This window comes from Euwallacea fornicatus, chromosome 13 (assembly GCF_040115645.1).
Source record: "Euwallacea fornicatus isolate EFF26 chromosome 13, ASM4011564v1, whole genome shotgun sequence".
NCBI classification, from domain to species: domain Eukaryota; kingdom Metazoa; phylum Arthropoda; class Insecta; order Coleoptera; family Curculionidae; genus Euwallacea; species Euwallacea fornicatus.
Genome location: NC_089553.1, coordinates 4544487 through 4564852, shown reverse-complemented (window position 1 = coordinate 4564852; position 20366 = coordinate 4544487). Strand labels below are relative to the sequence as shown.

Sequence of the window (20366 nt, the reverse complement as noted above, 5' to 3'; positions counted from 1 at the left end):
TAAAGTTCGACGTTCGGGAACTCCGATCCAACAAATTTTGTGTTCTACAGAATCCATAATTGACACAAACGTAAAGAAATTTCTCATTCTTTAAAGTATTTTCTTAATTCTTGAGAAAATGAAAAAAGTTAAAAAAGAGTTTAAATCTGATATGTTTCCCATAAAACGCTCTAATGTTTTGTTCTTTTAACCATCTTCCGACCCTTTACAGTTTTCAAGATACTAATTCGTGTGTGTACCACACAACAGTAAATTATTAGAAAAATTAATAAATTTCGGTAGTCATATTTTCAAAAATAATTTCAGTTTTCCAAAATAACGCTAGAAGTTAAAGAAATGTTTAAACTAGACGTGAGTTCCTTATAAAATTCTCTAATACTTTGCTCTTTTAGAGAAATTGAGATATTTTCGACGTTATAAATAGTAATAGTATATGATTATATGTTAATACGTGTTCGAGTTGTTCCTAATCGAGTGAAACTTTTTGAAAATTTGTTCGAGTTTCACAGGCACAAGTCAACAAAAATTAAAAATAACTGCAATGCTATTACTGCTGTGAGCTCTCAAACTGTGTTATACTTAATTTTTTGATGCAAACAAACCGAACGGCGTTTTGAATCAGCTCCAATAGTTAATCCTGAATATTTGTACCAGGTTCTGCTTGTGACGTCACGTTTTATATTGAATACGACTGGTCCTGATTTCGGTTCAAATTGCTTATGATTGGTCCCGGTTCTGAGTAAATCGAAAATGCTTAAACAACGCGAAATATCGAAAATGGCGGAAGCAACATCGGGTAAGTGTCGGGTTTTGAAAAAATAATAATTTGTCCCATAAAATAATGATTAAATACAAAAATAAATTTCTAGATGAGGCACTACCTTCCAATAGGGATGTCAAAATGAAAGTGGACGAGCCGGGGGAGCACCTCCCATCGAATCATGGTTAGCTTTATTGGTAAACATTTTGGCAATACCAATGAAATTGTTTATTTGCAGATAATTCAACAAATAAAACCGTGAAGAACGATGAATTTACAATATGCAGCCCTTCCACTCCTTTCAGCACAATGAGTACAAACCCCCTTGCATGCCGAGATCACAACAATGTTGGCAAGAGCATTTTGAAGCCTTCCCTTCTAAGTTTCAATTCAACCTCATCATCCAATGTGTCTGTTCTAAGGCTCAGCAGTCTTAACCCTTTCAATAAGTCGAATGATGATAATTACGTAGCAAATAATCATGATAAGAAACAGTCAAATGGTGATGTTTTGAAATTTGTACCATTGTTGAAAAGTGAGCCCAAATTGTTGAAGACCACAGAGGCAACATGCAACTCAAATGATGTATCAACTACCTCGTCAAAAACGTCTTTTGTGTTTGGTCAAAATCTACAGGATAGAGTGAGTTTTGGTATTTAAAGTGAAATATTGAAATGCTGGTATAGTCTAGGAAATAAGGATTGACCCACAGCTATTTGTTACTCTTGCTATTTGTATTAAAATTTAAAGTAGCATGGCTGGATAACACAATGGTTTAACATTGTCTATATAAAGAGGAAGGAAATCTGCCTTTGTTGTTCTTTTGTTCTTTATGTGTACAATGGGTCAAACTGTCAATTCTCCTATCAGACACGCTACTACTACTGCATTTCTCTTTGCAATTTGAGAATTCACATTTGTTACCATGTATAATGACTTTTGATTATTGCTTCTTGATCATTTGGTGTGCCATTCATTTTTTTTTGATTATGAGAATTCAATAAAAATTTGCTTTGATCACTATTTGAAAAGTCAGCTAACCAATTATATGAAAAATTATGCTATTGCCAAAAATTGAAATGTAAAATGAAATAAATTAAATAGTTTATGAATATTTGGAGTAAAATCTATAACTTTATCTAAACAATTTAACATTCAGAAAGTACCATAAGGTACCTTCTACTATTTAAAGATTAAAAGATTTTAATACACAGTAAGAACTCATGAATTCTCAAAAACTCCAAAGCTTTAAATGTCAATGCTGCACATTTTAATTGGCATTCAAATAAAAAAATATAACTTCATAAGTAATATTAACAGTTTTTATACATTTTTTGCAAGAAAAACATCGTAAGAAAATATGTTTCATCCATTTTTTGAGGTATTTTAAAATCTGTATCGTCAAGTCTCGTGGTCGAGATCCTAGTTGCCCCTGAGTGGCCGGGGTTTCCTGGTCAACCTGGCAAAGCCAAGAATTCGTCGGTCGATTCCGCGAAATCCTGATCGACCCCGTGGGACACCGCAGTTTCTCAATCAAACTTATGTGTTTTCCCCTCAAATCTAGTATATTTTCATATTTTTCAAGACATTTCAGAAAATTTACAGACAAATGCCGCGTGACCGGGATTCCCTGATCTTTCAGCTATTAATATTTATTCAAAATTGAGGACGTATAGAATTGATGTGATCATTGTTACCAAGCTACACACGAATATTACAAAGTTAATAACTTATTTGTTTACAGGTATTATCAGACGCAAAATCCTCTGAGCCACTGCCATCGACAAGCTCCCTTAATTCCAATGGGAGCACAAGTGATATGTTGTTTAGTTCTGCAATCAAAAGTGACTCAAAACCTGAGCCTTCTAAAGAAAAGGAAACTAAGACTTTAACAGAATCTGCAAGGGAGTATGAGGAGTCTAGAGCTAATAAGAGGAAGTATGATGAAGTACAAGTAAGGACTGGAGAAGAAGAAGAAACCAACATTTTAAGTATCTCATGTAAACTATTCTCATTTGATAAAGCTTCAAGTAATTGGCAAGAAAGAGGAAGAGGAACTTTAAGATTAAATGATTTTGAAGTAGAACGTAATCAAATGGGGAGTAGGTTGGTGTTCAGAACCTCGGGGAGTCTTAGAGTAATTATAAATACAAAGGTAAGAAAGTGAATATATCATTAGTATCGGAGTCCAAACTTGATTGGGCCACTCTATATATTATCTTTATTAGTTCTTAACTGTAGGAATCGTTATGTTGCCTAATGTCTTTTCGGATGAAATTGATTTTAGGTTTGGGCAGAGATGACCATAGACAAGGCGAGTGAAAAAAGTATTAGGTTAACAGCTTTAGATTCCAGTGGTGAAGTAAAAGTTTTTCTTATTATGGTAAGTTTTAGCTAATCAAAATGTTTAACCTTAATATGATAAAACAATTATAAGAAAAGCACTAATTTACATTTTTAGTCCTCGTTCATATTGGCACTGCTCAAGCGATCCTTTATCGAACGGTCAACCTGCATTTATAATCTATTGCCTGTAAGTCATCGCCGAAGCAGTGCTAATACAGTACCTTTTTTGCTGCTATGCATATAGCGTTTGGCAAACAAGTGGCAATTAGGCGGTCGATAAACGAGAGGAAAACAGGCTACCACTTCCCCTTTCATTATCAATGATCAGTTAGCGTCATTGACTAATAAGTAGTACACCTCGATCTGAAGATGAATGTAGTTCTACATGATTTTAGAAATATATGTAAATTTGAAAACGTTTCGAGAACAAATTCCATGATAAATTTTAATGTAGCCTTACCTCTAGAAACACCACGGTAGAAATGGTATTTTTAGAACGCATTATTTGAAAAACAAGACTTTTTTTGACATGATCCGTCTTTGGATTAAGGCGTACTGCCTCCGAGTCAACGCCGCTAGCTGATCTTTGAAAATGGAAGTAGAAACGGTCGCCTGTCTCCCCTGCACATATCAATCGCCTAATTGCCTTTTGCTTGCACTCACTAAAACCCCATGTTCATAGCAGCGAAAAGGGGATTGCATATTCGAAAACTTATATAATCGATTTGGACATACAAAACTAGCTCAAGTTGTGTGTTTTTAAAGTTGAAATAAAAAAATGTGTATTTTAATTGCAGTCTAGTATAGAAGATTCTAAGCAGCTATACTCACATTTGCAATCGCGGCTAGAAAAAGAAATTAGTCTTCAGAAGCGGAAAAAGCACGTAGCTGAAAATTCAGGGGGAAAGTGACTATTTTAAGAAAAGCTTCGTTGTTATGTTGTGTAATTTATCGTGCTAAAAAGTAGCTTACTGCGTAACACTGTTGAAAAAATGATAAACTGTAGATAATATTTCATGACTAATGATTCTGACTTATTTCTTACATACCAGTCAAGTTTTTTTCCGCCTAGTGGATGTTAATTTTATAATTGTAATTGGTAGCAAATAAAACACTTTCTACATAATGTAATTGATTTTAATACTACCAAATTGGTATTAACATACCACACACAATAAGATACCAGTGTTTGGTTAATAAGCGACGCCGGATGCCTCTTTAAATACGAATAAAAATTTAAGACAGGAGTGTGAAAGCAATATCTGTGTAACTTGAACGGTTTAAGTAAATAAAGTAAAAATGTCACATGTAAGACCTGATATCAAGCGCTACCTTGCACTTGGCACCGAAGCCGCGCATGAAAAAAGCACAAAATCCAAACTTTCAATTCTGTTCGATCATTTCTCAGTGCTAGTGACCATGGACCATGGACTTTACCGGTTGATAAGGATTAAAATAAAACTAAATTCTCCAAGAACCTCACTAAAACTATGTACATATATATATGGAAAAATATTTCCTAATATTCTGATTAATATAAACCATCATTTAATGGGAGTGTAGATATTGTTGGTAGGTTCTTTATTTAAAATGACCTTCACCTAAAAATCAAGATCTCGGGATATATCTGAAATTGCAACAAAACTTACTTCTTAAAATAATTTATTTTCATAACAAAATTGCCAATATATTTATGTGGCGACGTAATGATCCAAACAATAAAATGATCGAGGAACCATAACACTGGCTATCTTAATACAGAATTTCACTTCATTGACTCGATCCTGTATCGATGTAAGTCTAGAACTGCCCAACAATTCGTTGTACATTCTGTGTTGAACCCTCCGCACCAATTAATGGACATTTTCTTTCAACCATTTATATTTTGAAGCATCATAAACCGTAATCCCACAACATCCCAACTGATTTTGAAAATTCAGCAACAATTTGACCTAGAATGGAATTATCCTAACACTGTTTCAAGAAACATTTGAGCCCTATATGAAGTATTTGAATCCATCTGGTTTATCCAAACACGCATTTATATTGCATCTAATCAATATTAAATATCTTATTTAATTCTGACAGGTTCCTGTCCTTAATTAAGGGCCTTAAGTCTGAGCGATCCATCAAGGAAAGGCACATTTGTAACATCGACCAAATTGTGTCGGACATTTGGGATGTAGTTCCCGTGTTCAGCACATCTTTTCCTCGGGCTTGTTGGTTTAGAGCCGTTAAGAAATGTTCGGCTGCTTCTCTGAAAATAATTAGCATATTTATTTAAACGGGCATTTCTTTATCGTTTTAAGAGATATTTAAAAACATTTTTTAAGTAAAAATTACAAGGATTTTTGAGGGTCGTTCTTCCTAAATGTTTTCAGTATTAAAATGAAAGTATTGGTTATATTGATGGAGAAAAATACGATACGTAGTACCGAACGGTCTAAATTTCAGTCACCAGTTGAATCTCAGAACTATCAGCGTGAATGCTTACCTATAAGCCCTCAAATTAATACATGTAATGCCGACGTTATATCTAGCCCTAATAAACCCTGGTGAAAGATTTAAAGCCATATGGTACGCTTCCACTGCTTCTCCTGATTTGGATCCATTTGCTAACGTCGCTCCTAAACGATTCCACAATCTGGCGTCCTGAAAATTACTCATATATTATCTTCACTTCTCTGATAAAAATTTCGCGACCACTTACGTCTGGTTTTGCAGATAAAGCGGCCCTAAAACAATCAGCCCCTTTCTCGTATTCGCCGGTAAGATTGCACAAAACTCCTAACCCCGATTGCACTTCATAATCCAAATTTTGTGGATTTCTCTGTGCTGCTTTAAGGAACAAATCCTGCACAACCTTTTGATTTGCTCTGAAACATAGATAACTATTATGACCGTAATTGCAGATTCTAATATAAATATCTTCTTACACTACTCCAATTCAATTTAAGCATTCATTTCTGCAATTAGTATTAAACGCTAAGAAGTTTATCTATTGAAAGATAAAAAAAAAGTAATTAATTAGATTTAGTTACACGCACGTGCTGAACTTGGGAGAGTTGCAAAAAACAGCAGAAAAAGCCAACCCTACACCAACATTAACTTACACATCTAAGAAGCTTGTAACTTGCCGAGATAGATTTAGATCTGGCGGCACTAAATCGGCGTATTTAGAATTGTTCTTCAACCAACTAATCAACATGTGCGAAGCTTGATTATAATAGCTTTCGTTGGTGTAGCAGATGGCTGCCGCCATGAGCGCCGTTAAATTGGTCGGGTCCAATTCCAAGCATTTTGTGAGGGCGGCAATCGCGTTAGGGTCCTATTAGAATTACTTTTATCAAACACTCGTATTTAGAAGCACGACTCTGTCAACTTGAGATGAAAGTTCCATTAATTGGGACAAACCTGTTCGTTTTCTGCTTGTGTAGTTCCTAGCAACAACCATCCCTCGATGTTCTTCGAATCTTGCGTCACTGCAGCTTCGAAGCACAAAACGGCACTTGGAAGATCACCTTCGGTTAATAACAGTTTTCCCCTTTCTAGAGGATTTGGCAGTTCTAACATGGGATTTTCTTTTGAAAATTCATATTCCTAAAGGGGGGAGAGCAAGATAAATAATAATTAACATAATTTACCAGAGATATGAAGCATATAACATATTTTTAATTAAAAAAACGGTTTCCATACTTTTTTATAAGAACTGTCCTTGTTTTCATTTATTGGTAAACAAATAACCACTTTCGGCAATAAAGCCCCATTTGATTTAGTTGTAATGGGGCTATTTTAAAATTAATAGCATAACTTCCAAGTGACATTACACATATACTACACGGTGTCTCAAAAAAAAACGTAGATAAAAAAATGTCACAATTCCTGGTGAACATAAGGCGAGTCAAATTTAACACCCACTTTTAAAGGGCACCTTTAAAAGAAAAATCCTATTTCTGGCTGAGATAAGAAAAACTGATATCGGTGCCGGAGGCTTAATATTTATGATAAACTTGATGATAACATTTTTTTATTTTTTTTTATATTTATCAGTTTCGGAGCTATAGGATCTTTTTCAGCGAAATTTATCTTCTTAAATTTGAACGAGTTAAGTTATATGTTTCGAACTTCTACCTCGTAGTAGAATCAACGTCAAAACTACCTTGTGAGGAGTATTATAAAAATTATTAAAATCTTCCAGCCAAGGATGAGATGTATTTTCGTCACTCGCCATTCCCTTTTCGATCTCTTTTTGCAGCTGGTCCCAAAAAGATGGTTTGATTTCTTCCCCTGAAGCAAAAGAAAATAAATGCTTGTTTTACTCTACTCTGCTAGATTTTAGACTGCGACACCTACCTTCATGTTTTGTATAGGAACTTGCCCATATTTCATCCAAAGGGGTCGTCTCAGCATTTTGCAAAAATTCATCTGACCAGGCTTGAGCTTCGTCCTGAGTTAACTTCCCATCATTTAGATTGATGTCTGTTTGTTCATCCCTCATAAACTTCATAAACTGAAGATATATGTTAATTGGAATATATAAATGTGGAGTCAAATAAACATCAAATAAATTTTTTTCCGACAGACGCCAAATATTATCCTTGAATCCGCAATGGAAGGTTGTAATAAATATGTAAGCAGCAAAATTTGGATCAGTCTGAAGGTTTATGTTTGGCCGAGTACAAACAATGGTCAGGTTCAGACATGATAATATTTGCACATTTGAAATTTGAAGCAACAATATAAGTTACCATTTAATTCTATGATGAAAATTTCTGCCAGCAAGTTTTATGGCACATTAAACATAATTAGTGCAATGAAACCTATTGAGGCACTTGATTACCTTAGAGTACACAAATTTGTGATCAACTGGATCTTTAAACTGCTCCATCCTTCCCTCAGTGTCACTACCAAGGGAATTAACATACTCTAATGATTCTACTGCTTTCCAAGCATCTTTGAAAACATTAAAATCTGGGTTTGTCTCCCCTTGGTTTGAAATTTCATGCCAGACTTCAGTGTAATTGGTTTCCTAGAAACGTACATACCAATTTGCTTATATGATATTTAAAAGTGCTGAGAAACTGACATTGAATGTCTTGCCATCTTGAAGGTACTGCTGAGCCCAAGCATCATCTTGTAATTGATCTTTAATAGCAGAGGCTGGTACAGGAGGTAAGACGGCTCTCTGTGATTCAATTTCATGCATTTCTCTCATTAAATCTAAAATATTATGAATTGCGGAGTTAAGGAGTGTCTGAGAGGTTGTTCCCTCTTATAGTTTTTTTGTTGCTTTTGGGATTAAAATTACACTTTCAACTAATGTATAGGACGCTAAACCCTTATTAAAGGAAGTAATGTTTTCAGTTTGGGTTCTAGTTGGGCTGAATCAAAGTTCATGCAACTAGTCCTTAGAATTGGTAACTAAATTTTGTCAGAAAATTATGACAAAACACTAGGATGACACACATATACAAATTGAAATGTCTAACATTTCCAGGTGTAAAATCATCCAGTAGAATTAAATATTTGGTGACTATTACCATCCATTCGGAAAGACTGCGGCATTGCTCTGGTTTCTTGTAAAAATTGTTCAACCAATTGATCAGAAGTGCTTGGGAATATTTGGCCATGATTATCAGTAAAAGCATGGTCCTGTGTAATATGAGAGGACAGCTTCGTCAAGGGATTAACTTGGCCACAATCTCCTTCCGTTAAGGATCTGAAGGCCATATTGTCCAAATTTTATGCAACTTTTTCTGATAACCTGTAAGACAATGTTTGAAACAGTCTCAGGAAGAGATAACTTAATATTATGAGTAAAGGGTGTAAGAGATGATCATTGAAAAAAACTGACAGTAGGAGATGAACAAAAAAGCAAAACGTTCAACATTTAACTTCCGAGGAACACAAAGCAGCTAATTAATTTAGTGGAAATATGTAATATTTCATTGCCTACTTGAATTTTTTTGGTTAAACACCCTTCACTTATACAACTTTAAACTCTAACATACTCGTACTTTGACTCCTAGTAAAAGATAAAGAGACTGGTAGTACCAACCACCAATTAAATGATTATTCAATTAATAAATCGTAACAAAGTGTTAAAATAAAGCAAGTAAATAAGAACTGGATAAAAACAAAGTTAAACAATAAAATTAAAATATTTTTATTTTTTATGAACACTTGCTTACTTATTTATTATATTTCTTTAATTTATTTTTATGCCTTGTAATTTAAATTTCTCTTTATCTATAACCAGAAGTAAGTAAATATAATTGATAAGTGACAGTGGTCCCATTCGACGGAGAAAGCGGTTCTAGTAGTGCAATCGTTCAACTGTTGAGATTTGCTACCCTGTATCCTTAACGGGTTGGAGTCGGTGTTGTACTTGAATACACAATTATGGTAACGGTAACTATTTGCCCATTTATCGAGTGGTGGCACCTCGATGGTCCGACTCGCACAGTTGAAGAAACAGTGAATTTAACAAAACTTTAAAGTTTTATTTTCATCTTTCTGGAATCATACAAACATCGTTTTTTATATAGTTTTTTGCTGGTTTTCTTCATTCATAGTATTTTGTTGTTCACATTTTTATATTCGAAAATAGTGAATGCACTAGTAATTGGCACATCCTCCAATCGCCTTCAATTTTGCATAATTTTGGTAGTGGTCGCTCCGAGAACAATTCTGATGCGGCTGCAGCTCATTATTGAAAAAGCGAGTCCACATTGATGAACCAAACAATTTGGAGGATAGACGTTGATTTATCAAAAAGTTTCTTTCAAAATATTTTCATTCTCACGTTCTCCTCCTGCTTTATATTTTATATAAAACTGATTATTTCTGAACGGCTACTCATCAACACTCACTCACATGTCAACACTCATTCTTGTATGTTCACATAGGATCAGCACTTCAATCTCAGACTAACAGACGCCATCAAGAACATCACTCCTGCTGCTTCTATCTTCACACATGTTGATTTGTTATCGTCATGTGAGTGAGGATGTCATTTTTTTTTTATTTTTATGTCATTTCCCGAATTCCATTTAATTATCTAAAAAAATTGTAAATTTGTATGCTACAAAAAATAAGTGTTCCAAAACTGCGTGAACTTAAAGCTTTTTAAATATTTTTAATGATTCCCAAATCTTTAAATACGCACACGCCTCTACTTCAAGGGCAAAACTGTCATGAACAATGCTAAAGTTTTGGAGAAGAACAGGTAAATAAAGTATAATTTAGTGTCTCTCATTGCAATTAATACCATCTTAATATTCCCAAATCCTGCATATGAATAGTATCAATTTTTCATTAGTTTTCACCCGTCCCTATATCTCAAACAGCTCTCAAGTTTCATATCTAACTTGTTTTCCTATATTCAGACCTGCAACAAACTCGTTAAATTGTGCTAGATATCACAGCTTTGAATAGGAAATTAAATTACCCATAATATCACAAAAAGCACAAAAAATCTCGGTCAAAAGCGCTTTTGATTTTAGGTAACAAAGAACATGAAAAGTGTGCGGCACCAAAAGATTCCACCCCAAAACACAGAGAAGCTCTCTATTTTCAAAAGGAATGTTCACCATCATTAGGACCCTCACCATCTTTAAGTGTATTAGATGAAGGTGAGAATTTTCCACAAAATGAAGGAGCACAGGCTGATGAAAAGTCAAAACTTTGCAAGACTTTAAGTGATGTTTTGGCAGATAAAGGTGCTATAAGCTACTTTATCCAGTATATGGAAGTTCGTAACGTGTCATCCTTGATCCTCTGCTATTTGGACATAGAAACTTTCAAGCACGAACCTATCCAAGAAAAAGACATTACAATAAAGAGCTTTTGCCATGAATCACCAGTAGCCAACAGATCAGACCATGACAGTCTTTCAGTGAGTACTGACGACTCTCTTACTGGAGACTCAAGTAGTCTAGTTGATTATGTGACTGACCCAAAAGTGTTGGATAATAACATCCTTGGAGACTTAAGTGAATCAAATTTAATTAAACAGAAGTTGTCTTTTTCTTCTGATAAATCCGTAGAAACTGCCTTGATGATATTTAAAAAATATATTGCCTTAGAGGCTAAACTTAATGTCCCTTGCTCTGAACAAATGAGGAGAGATTTGGTGGAAAAGATTTGTGATTTTCAGCAAATTAAAGCAAAAACCTGCTTTAATTGCTTACAGAACCATTTATTTGATATAATGAATAATGAACATTTCACAGCATTTCTTGAAACCGACTTTTATTCTAAGCACCAAATTGATGTACTGACTAGTGGTAATGTAGTGTTAGAAGATATATTGCACAATGAAACGGCTCTCTTCTATTTCATGGAGTTTTTGGAGCAAGAAAATAAAAGGAGTTTACTGGAATTTTGGATTGCAGCCACCAACTTACATCAACAACTATCAACTCAAAGGGAGTTTTTTGACCCAATTGAAGCTCAAAGTGATGGAATAATTCTATATGATAAATATTTCTCACTGCAAGCACACACCCCATTAGGATTTAGCGACAAAGTCAGGTTTTGCATAGAGCAAAACATATGTGGAGAAAATGGACTAGTTATAGACTGTTTTAAAGTACCCTTAGAAATCGTAGAGCGGTATTTAAAGACAAATTACTTAAAGTCCTTTCTGGCCTCACAGCTATTTTACAAATACCTTTCTGAACTCATTAATACAGTACAAGCAAGCGGTTACTCTACTTCAGTGGACCATAAGCAGTACTCCCCTTCAGACTGCAGCAGTGAGAAGAGTTTCAGCACAAGCACGTTCCTTGCTATGGAACTGCCTTGTGAGCGTAAGAAAGAGGTAAAAGCTAATATGAGCATAGACACCAGGGAGCTATGCGATCCAGACACCTTATGGAAAAGGAAGAAAATTCAAAGGCTATCTATGGGGAGAGTTACGGAGTTGGGAAAGTATGTTGCGGATATTGAGCCGGAACCCGACAGAAAAGGATTTAAGCTTCGAGATGTCGTTAAGAGAATTGTCAGTCTAGATGAGGAAGAAAAACGCAAAGAAGAGATGGCTTGGCAGGTGGCGGAAATGATTGTCAAAGATATAACTAGTGTGACTTTAAATAGTGATGGTCATTTGTAGAGGCTGATTTTGAGTAGATAAATGTAATGTATCATATGTACAAACCTATATTTATACCATTTATAGAGAACGATTTGGTTACTTATTTAGACAAAATGAAGATCAAATCTTTTCAATTTAACTTAAACGATGTTATTTGTGATAAATTTATTATTTTAGGTTTATTTATTAGTAACAAATTGTATTAACAATTGCTACTTATTTACATACAAGTGCAATCTCTCTATACTTAACACTTTCTATAAATCCCGTTACAGGAGGGCAATCGTTTCTTCTTTGATGTACTTACAGGGTGTTCTTCAATAGCGCAAGACATAGGGATTTCAATGCAATACAATATTATCCTGTGTGGGTTTTTTCTCAGATGAACGAGTGTCTTAACAGGCGCTGAATTATTTATGATTGTGCTCGAAATCCATGTAGAAATTCCGTAGGATTGGAAACTCCTGAGGAATATAAAGAAAATCCAATTTTCTTTGCACTTGCAGTGTGCACTTTTATGGAACTTTTCTGTTATAACCCAATAGGTAATGGTAGTAAGAAATCCCTATGGCTCATTAAAAAAACGACCTTATACACTTTCAACAGCAGTTTTACAAGGTGTTAAACGGTGTGTGACAGGGCTTTAACCACATATTCTGTGCTTAAAATTATTAGTAATTTGCTATATGAAACCTAGAAAAATTATCGCTCGTTAGATTCTTACTAGGGTCTAGTACTTCCAGTCATGTAGGCCCCAGAAATTACCCGGTGTTGGGAAAAACTCTTAAAGCAACATTTTTCGAATATAGTTTATATCATGTGAGTCAAAATAGTTGCACAAAGTTCTGAAAAATCTTCTTTAAGTTTTCATCATTTTGTGCATCTTGTACTTAAAAGTTTCCTACCTTTACACATCAATTCAAAGTAATATATCAATTTTTAACTTACGAGGGGGGATATGAATGTATAGCGTTGAAAATTAGCGGTCAAAGCCCTGCTGAAATAAACCCGAACACCCTCTACGGGGGGTAAACGAAGTATAAAACCGAGGCCTAGTTGAAGATTAAATTATCAGCCCTGCCAGCATTGGCCATTCAGGAACAATTTGCCTAATCAAACTCATCATGGCTACATGAGTTTTTCAATGTTATTAAGGAGAGTACTTGCGATTCGTCAATTTTTGTTTATTGAGCTAGTCATGTATATTTAGCGGTACCTAATATAGGAAGAAATAATATTTTTGTCCGTTGTTTATTGTAAAATATCAATATGTGTATATCATGCCAATATCAGCTATATGACAACTACTTAAGGTGCTGTAAATAGTACTCATGAGTTACATTTTCTATTTTTTTATTATTGTATTAATCCTTGTATTAAACCTTCTTAGTCAACAGGTTTATTTTTACTCATACTTTTCCTTAATAACCAATGAAATTAATCCGTACATTAGTTACCTCCGCAACATTATCTTATGATATTTTCCCAGTAACTTATTTCTGTTTTTTTGGATCTCATTAGCTTCTTCCATGTGATTAATAAGACTATCCAAAGTATTACTCACTCTATCATAAAATCTGCTCATATTCACCTCAAAATCGCGGAATTCAGCGTTCCCCGCCAGTCTGCTTTGGTTCTTTGCGTCGTTACTGTCCTTACTTGCGTACCTACTGATTGGTTCCGATGAAGGGGAGCGAGGTAAGCTTGCATCCCCGATTTCCATTAAAGGTTCAATTGCAGTTGCTCTTTCCAATTGGACGTTTGGGTCGTGGCAAAAGATCTCCTCGAATATTTGGAAATACGGCCAACTTAAGGCCGAGTTGTCGGCTTTTCTTTTCAGAATGCCGATGTAGTAGCATTTCAGATTTCGGAATTTGGAATCACACGCACCGACAGTGCTGCCTAATTCTTTGGCTATTTTCTTCCATATGTCTTTTCGCTTACATCTTGGATTCTCAAAGTCCTCAAGGTGCGCCAAATACAGTGTAAGGAGCAATTTCACTTTAGTCTCTGACCAAAGCAGTTGATCGTTGTCTCTTGTGACTGCAGATAAGACTTGTCCATTTTCTTGGGGATCTTTTTCTGAAAGAAATTTATTATTGAGTCGTACTATAATAGAGTGTGTGTTTAAAAACTTCTAATGAAACACAGGAAGTTATGAATTTACCTTTTTTATAACGCACGAGAAAAAAGTTGTAGAATGTTTTCATGTGAGTAGATTCTATTTTCCAAATTTCATTAATGTTTCTTTTCCCTAAATATCTAACAACATCACTTTTATAATATCAACATTATTGCACAAGGTATAATATTGGAGAATGGTTTACCACTTCCTTGATATATTAGTGATGACTATATAAATATATAGAACTAGAAAAAAACAACTAATTTGAATAGCTAAACAAATGTATCAGTGGCGTGCGCAAAAAAAAAAGTTGCATGAAAAACATGTACATGACCCCCTAGTTTCCCCATTCTTTCTTGAAATTTTTTTACCTAATGGACCATACAGATATAGTGGATTCTGCAAATTTCTCAAAAACCAGTTTATGACATCCATTGGGCAAGTAACAGATACTTCTATTGAGGCTCTGGAATCTCCTCGCTATGTATGATGATATACCGTATGAGATGTGGATCAATATACATCCCAAGAAATTTAATGGGAGCCAATTGCCTAAAATAGGCTAGAGACTTAAATTGATGTTTCCAGTGGAGAACTTATGGGTGGTAAAGGCTATAAAGAGCTATAATGAATTCTGAAAGAGCATCATTTGTGTTTCCTCAAAATTTTTCAAAAGCTTGAAGAGTTGGAACCACTCCATCCTTGTTATTACGTTATTAACATTATTATCTTGAATGGAGGAAACATGAATCCTATATTTATCATTGATATTTCCATCCAGTCTGTCGAATCTTAATGCTGCAATTTCAAGAATCTTCGTTTTAAGAGACTTTCAAAGTGGCTAAAATCCCTAATAGCACCAGTCTATCTCTTAGAAGCTAAAAGTGATTCAGCAGGCAACACTTTGTAAGTTGATAGAGCTCATCGAAACAATTATCCCAATTTGTCTTTCTAAGGAGTATATCTTTACTGCTCTTTAACATCCCAAAACATCAGATCCTAAAATTTGGATAGCGGATTTGGAGCCCAATGTATACCTAGGGTGTTTTTAATTTATAGGTCAAAATTGCAGAACTTCTCTGATAGAAAAAATGTTACTTTTTGCATTTAAGGGTTAGAACATAAAAAAATAAGGGAAAATATATATAGTTTTTTCATACTGATTGCAACGGGATTTGAAAACTGCTAAGAATATGATGTTAAGGATTTAAATTAACGTTTTCACTTGTTTACTTACTATTTTCGGCCATTTCGGGCTATTTTTTTAATTTTATAAAATTGTATACAGATTATCAAATGAATTAGAAGTGGAAAATTGTCATTTTGTCATTCCTGTTGCGCATTTGCATTGCGCACCACATGCCTCTTTGGAAGGGTGGGAGCCATGGGGTGGGGGATTAAAATAACGATAAAGAATTAGGTTATGTTTACGCCTGGTTTTTGTAATTTGTTTATTTCCATAAATTAATAATTTATGTCAAATTACTCTTCTGTTCTAACAATATAGAAAGTCATTCTCGTTCCAACATAATCTTGAAGAGAATCCTTTATAACTTTTTAAGTTTTTGCTCTAGGCTGGGCACATAAAGACTACTCGGCTATCTTTCCTCATTCTAAGAAATGTTCCCCAAAGACTATGATAATTTCATGGTAAGTGTGAGCGGTAGTGCTTTCTTTAAGCATTTTATTTGTTATGAGTTTAAAAAGCCAGACATAGTAGCCAAAATGTGCAACACCTAAACCATATTATTTAGTATCATCTTCATATGAATTTACATTTTTCTGCTAGCACAGCACCTCAATGCTACAATTAATGTTCGAGTGGGACAATTAGGTCTATCATATTTAATCTTGCCCTTATCCAAATATTTGGCTTGAATTTAAATACAATTGTACAAATTCATCTTAGCCACTTTTGACTAAGTTTGTCCATGAAATATCCAATAACATGCATAATATAAGTACCATGGTTGTCAAACAAAACAAACCTAAATGATACCCTCAAATAACGCACAGGACATTTACGGAGCGATTGCAGGTTGAATTAAAAGCAGTGAGCTGATTGTTGGGCAAATCATTTTGAACAAAAGATTTAAAATTTTTCAACAAATCACGTCTTGTGAAGGGGACATGACCCTTCAATCTACCTTGAAAGGTGTTGGGCTTTATTGAAGCAGCAGATTAGTGACATTGGTTCCAGTGAGGATTTAAGTGAAGCTGTTACATAAATGACAATTTAAATGGGGATTTTGGTGCAAACATGCGTTGATCTTGAAGATCGAAAGAATGGACGTCGTCTCAATTATGAAATTATTTCTTTTTAACCTTTCTGCAAAGGAAGTGCTAATGATTTGGAGGGTTGGGGAATTAGGGACTTGGACACTTGTTGCGCCATATGTGAATCATAATTTTATTGCGTTTCGATTAAAAGTCGCGAATCCAAAAAGAAATCGACTCCAGCAGTTGGAATAGGATATTTTACAGCTCCTTTTTTGCCATTTCCATTTTCTTACTTTTCCATGCAGGGCCACCATTTTCATTAGATATTTCTCCTAATTTCTGATTTTTATTTATTTATGTTAGTTTAGGCTTTATTGTCATCTTTTAGGAATATATCACCCTTAAACCAGTACTCATCTAACGTTACATTTCCAGCTTAGCGTTCAACAAGTCCTAAAACTGCCAATTCGCAACAGATGTGCCGAGCTGACAGTCCTTTTAGATCGCGCCAGTTTGCTTGAACTTCACAACTTTTTCCCACTTCTAATAGATAACATATTTGGACCTCAAGGAACCGATTGCTGGGGCTTACGCACTACAACTGATGGAAACTTAGACGATTTCCGTCAGCTGCATCATTTTTTGTCTCCTTGTGGACCTCTATTCAGACTTATTTACACTTTGTTGAAAGATCCTAATATTAAGTACGAGTTTTCTTTATCGTACTTGCCGGTAAGTTTTGTTCTAAAGGATGCTCATAAACAAACCTCACGTAGGCGATTAGATCTCAGAGATATGTCTTGGATAAATTCATCTAGTATCTACTATCAATGTCAAGTGTTTAATGGTTTAATCATTGCAATACGTCTACAGTTTACCACCTACTATGGGAATTTTTTTTAATGATCACCCATCATTTTATTCCAGTAGGAAACTGATCTATGTGTAATAATTTTAGGTGAAAGTTAGGCAGTTGCTAGAATTGCCTTCGGCATACGCCTTTTATTCGGAATTGATGAACATTAATCCTCAATCAAAACAGCTGTCCTCTCTGTTGTTAAGTAGGTGAGATGCACATAGACAATATTTGTGGAATCAATTTTGAGCGTTTTTAGACCCTTTTGATTACTATTTCTTCCACTTTGCCTACCACCTGATAAATCCCTGGCAACAAAGAGTTGGTTCGACAGTGACTTCATGGAATACTGTTTACTACTCTTTGAGCTGCGACTACATTTTGCACTTTTTACCGACAAACCCAGTAGTGAAAGTTTTGCCGGAAATTTATTATAATGGCAAAAATCCGCTTAAGCAGGCTTCCCCGTCATCCAGCGCTAAGTAAGGTTGGTTATATATTAAAAAAATAATAGTAACGAGACATAAAACGTCCAGATTCTCCCCTCGAGATGTGTCAGGGCTGATGAATTCGTCTCCGTTCGGTAAAATTCGTGACGAGAAACCGTCGATGAATTTACATAGCCACCATCCTAGAAACGAGATATGGCGCAGTGAGACTGTCCTGACAGTTTTAACTGACATGTGGCTGTATAACGATCTGGTTAGTCAGCATTTGTCAACTAGTGACATTAACTATTCATTTGACACAACTCCTATGGTAAAAAAAAAACAGTTTTATTAGGAGGTGTTCATTAGCTTAGTTTATCCTTACAGAGACTGCACTATAATGAACTTCCGACGGGAGAATACATACGCATTGTCAGAGTTCTGATCAAACAGTTACACTCTTTTGCCGATAGCGCCAAATGTGATGACACCTATCTGTGCGAGCTCAAGAAAATTGCCATTCCAATGGTACAGGGAAAGTTTTATATGTTTATTCGGAATTTGATTCACAGGTGGCCTTTGGACGGGTCGTTTCGGCTGGTACTGGAGTTGTGGCTTACTTATATTCAGCCTTGGAGGTACCCAGCGACTAACCTGATTAAACAACTGTAAGTGTGAATTCTTTAGCACGGGTAAAGGTATTTAATCCATCGCGATTAGAGTGAAACAAGACAACAATCCTGACGTAGACGATGTCACGTTGAGCGCAGAAAAACAGCAGTTAAACCCCACACGTAGTCACCTACCTTTCATAGCCGAAAACCTGCTGTGCTATGTAGTGATCTTCGAACAACTGTTGCCAAGATTTTGCAGGGTTGACTTAGTGAGCCCTAAAATTTCTGTTATGCTCTATAGAATCACAAAAGTAAGTCTCTTATTCAGATTTTAATTCGTGATTTACTTCTTATTTATTGAGGTATTTGATCAACCAAGTTTACCGAGCTTCTTGCGAGAGGTCGAACAGTGCGTGGATAGCCGTCAACACTCTCCTACCCACAAGAAGTATTCAGGATGGGCAAATGACTTACCTGCAATGCCCCCCAATCACAGCTGGTCATCCACCCTACCTAGTTCGTCTATTAGGCCTGCAGAAGGTTGCTTGCAAAACTTCTAAATCGTGTCTATAAAAAAAAATACATAAGATTTCAGATCTTTTTCCTCGTCAGCAGGTGTGTCCCTATTGGGCAATAACATGGGGCACGCCGAAAAAAAGTGGTCGACAGTAACCAGGGAGAAGATATTTGAGCTGGAAGGACCCAATTTTTGTTACAAGCCCTTGTTTGGAAATCCACCAGCACAGGAAGTATGTCTCTTCCATCTGAAATGTCGCTAAAAAATTAAAATAAATATTTAAAGATTTTCGAACTGCTAATGCAAATCAGGAAGTCCATAAAACAAGCGGAGGAACTGATAAGAGTGAAAGAACAAGAGGAAAGGGAGTTGTATTCAGGTTTTTGGGGATCGATTAAGTATTTTTTGCAATCACCCGTATCCACTGATGAGTTTACCTTAGATGACAGGCGTAAGGTTCCGATCTATTTGGACGTGTCCTTAAATAATTTAAAGGACATGTTTAGCATCAACGATGACGTAAGTTTTTTTCGTACTCTCTTTGAAGGATCTAGAGATGATTCGTAATTTCGAAAATTTTTAGGAAATGCTTGAAGACCTGGAACCAGTGTTAACATCAAATGGAAACGGATTTGAGATGTTGAATGACTTCAAGTTTTTAACCCCGGAAAAAGTGCGCAGCAGGCTAAAAACGATTAGATACGACGGGGACCCCGATTTGCATCCGATAAGGAGTGACGAATCTGCCTTCTTAGTTAGAACATTGTACCAGCTCGCTTTAAAAATGAACGAGAGCGTAAGTCTGTTTGTGTTTAGTTCACACGACAATAATCGATTTCCGGCCAGTTCGGCCAAACGTTCTACCACCTTTACCACAATCCTAGCTACAAAGGCAGATTCTCTCGTCAGTTTCTTCTTCCTCCGATGACATTCTACAAATACGACAAAACAGTGGAATTGTCACCTCGAGTCAACATTCACTTGCCACCCAGAGTCAGTTTCAGGCACTTAGCTGGCTATAGATTTTTGACCTACTTCTGTTTGGGCGGCGCCTTGGCTTGGCTGCTGGGCTACCGACTGGACACCTATTTGTTTTTCTTGATGTTTATTTATATAATATATAAGCTGATTAGGGCGATTCCCAGAGACACCACCTCAATTCGACACAGCTATCCGACGCAGGGGTTCGGAAACATTAGTTTTAACCATTCATTTTAATATCTCATTATACATTTTTTAAATTGTTTAGTTTGGTAATAAAATACACGTCAGGATCAAGTGATTTAAGACTTTTAATTCAGTTCCCTTTTAGTTACATCCTTTTAATTTTGTAACTTCTCTTTAATAATTATCAGGCGCAGCTTTTTGCAAACGTTTATGATTTAGCGGCGTAATATTCTACG

The 20366-nt window shown here is 35.4% G+C and overlaps 5 protein-coding genes across 6 annotated transcripts; 3 read left to right on the top strand and 2 right to left on the bottom strand.

Moving 5' to 3' along the window:
- Positions 1–652: 652 nt before the first annotated feature.
- Positions 653–4232, top strand: RanBP3 (ran-binding protein 3). The gene is made up of 6 exons (XM_066289670.1): positions 653–796; positions 870–944; positions 999–1402; positions 2505–2915; positions 3048–3143; positions 3904–4232. Exons 1-6 carry the CDS (start codon positions 751–753, stop codon positions 4015–4017), a joined length of 1146 nt encoding a protein of 381 aa, XP_066145767.1. The 5' UTR covers positions 653–750; the 3' UTR covers positions 4018–4232.
- Positions 4233–4751: 519 nt separating this feature from the next.
- On the bottom strand, positions 4752–9282 carry Pex5 (peroxin 5). The gene is made up of 11 exons (XM_066289668.1): positions 9063–9282; positions 8647–8870; positions 8193–8326; positions 7947–8135; positions 7460–7616; positions 7266–7393; positions 6521–6706; positions 6220–6434; positions 5817–5982; positions 5601–5758; positions 4752–5363 (listed from the first exon to the last, which is right to left on the bottom strand). Exons 2-11 carry the CDS (start codon positions 8834–8836, stop codon positions 5159–5161), a joined length of 1728 nt encoding a protein of 575 aa, XP_066145765.1. The 5' UTR covers positions 8837–8870; positions 9063–9282; the 3' UTR covers positions 4752–5158.
- Positions 9283–9969: 687 nt separating this feature from the next.
- On the top strand, positions 9970–13597 carry pkaap (A-kinase anchoring protein pkaap). Its single transcript, XM_066289669.1, has 2 exons — positions 9970–10334; positions 10612–13597. The coding sequence occupies exons 1-2, from the start codon at positions 10310–10312 to the stop codon at positions 12219–12221; spliced, it is 1635 nt and encodes a 544-aa protein (XP_066145766.1). The 5' UTR covers positions 9970–10309; the 3' UTR covers positions 12222–13597.
- Positions 13420–15710, bottom strand: LOC136343149 (uncharacterized). Of its 2 annotated transcripts, none has more exons than XM_066289672.1 (2): positions 15566–15710; positions 13420–14285 (listed from the first exon to the last, which is right to left on the bottom strand). In XM_066289672.1, exons 1-2 carry the CDS (start codon positions 15576–15578, stop codon positions 13657–13659), a joined length of 642 nt encoding a protein of 213 aa, XP_066145769.1. In that variant the 5' UTR covers positions 15579–15710; the 3' UTR covers positions 13420–13656. The 2 variants fall into 2 exon arrangements, with proteins under 2 accessions (XP_066145769.1, XP_066145768.1); XM_066289671.1 differs by lacking the exon at positions 15566–15710 and adding an exon at positions 14700–15433.
- A 34-nt stretch (positions 15711–15744) lies between these two features.
- Positions 15745–20245, top strand: LOC136343144 (sphingomyelin phosphodiesterase 4). Its single transcript, XM_066289666.1, has 12 exons — positions 15745–15978; positions 16984–17280; positions 17507–17609; positions 17664–17886; positions 17941–18163; positions 18220–18500; positions 18553–18757; positions 18809–18986; positions 19035–19195; positions 19249–19482; positions 19547–19759; positions 19810–20245. Exons 1-12 carry the CDS (start codon positions 15949–15951, stop codon positions 20179–20181), a joined length of 2520 nt encoding a protein of 839 aa, XP_066145763.1. The 5' UTR covers positions 15745–15948; the 3' UTR covers positions 20182–20245.
- The last annotated feature ends 121 nt before the right edge of the window (positions 20246–20366 follow it).

Coding starts and splice junctions, on each gene's coding strand:
- LOC136343149 (XM_066289671.1), bottom strand. CDS start 14,763: ATGGATGTCATAAACTGGTTTTTGAGAAATTTGCAGAATCCACTATAT. Junction 14,286..14,699: donor ATATCTGTATGGTCCATTAG/GTAAAAAAATTT, acceptor AATTTCTTTCAG/AAAAAGATCCCCAAGAAAAT.
- LOC136343144 (XM_066289666.1), top strand. CDS start 15,949: ATGTTCCCCAAAGACTATGATAATTTCATG. Junction 17,281..17,506: donor TTTCTTTATCGTACTTGCCG/GTAAGTTTTGTT, acceptor TAATAATTTTAG/GTGAAAGTTAGGCAGTTGCT. Junction 19,196..19,248: donor GAAATCCACCAGCACAGGAA/GTATGTCTCTTC, acceptor AAATATTTAAAG/ATTTTCGAACTGCTAATGCA.
- pkaap (XM_066289669.1), top strand. CDS start 10,310: ATGCTAAAGTTTTGGAGAAGAACAG. Junction 10,335..10,611: donor AAAGTTTTGGAGAAGAACAG/GTAAATAAAGTA, acceptor TTTTGATTTTAG/GTAACAAAGAACATGAAAAG.
- Pex5 (XM_066289668.1), bottom strand. CDS start 8,836: ATGGCCTTCAGATCCTTAACGGAAGGAGATTGTGGCCAAGTTAATCCC. Junction 7,394..7,459: donor TTCCTATACAAAACATGAAG/GTAGGTGTCGCA, acceptor CTTTTGCTTCAG/GGGAAGAAATCAAACCATCT. Junction 5,364..5,600: donor ATTAATTTGAGGGCTTATAG/GTAAGCATTCAC, acceptor AATTATTTTCAG/AGAAGCAGCCGAACATTTCT.
- RanBP3 (XM_066289670.1), top strand. CDS start 751: ATGCTTAAACAACGCGAAATATCGAAAATGGCGGAAGCAACATCGG. Junction 945..998: donor GCACCTCCCATCGAATCATG/GTTAGCTTTATT, acceptor GTTTATTTGCAG/ATAATTCAACAAATAAAACC. Junction 1,403..2,504: donor GTCAAAATCTACAGGATAGA/GTGAGTTTTGGT, acceptor ATTTGTTTACAG/GTATTATCAGACGCAAAATC.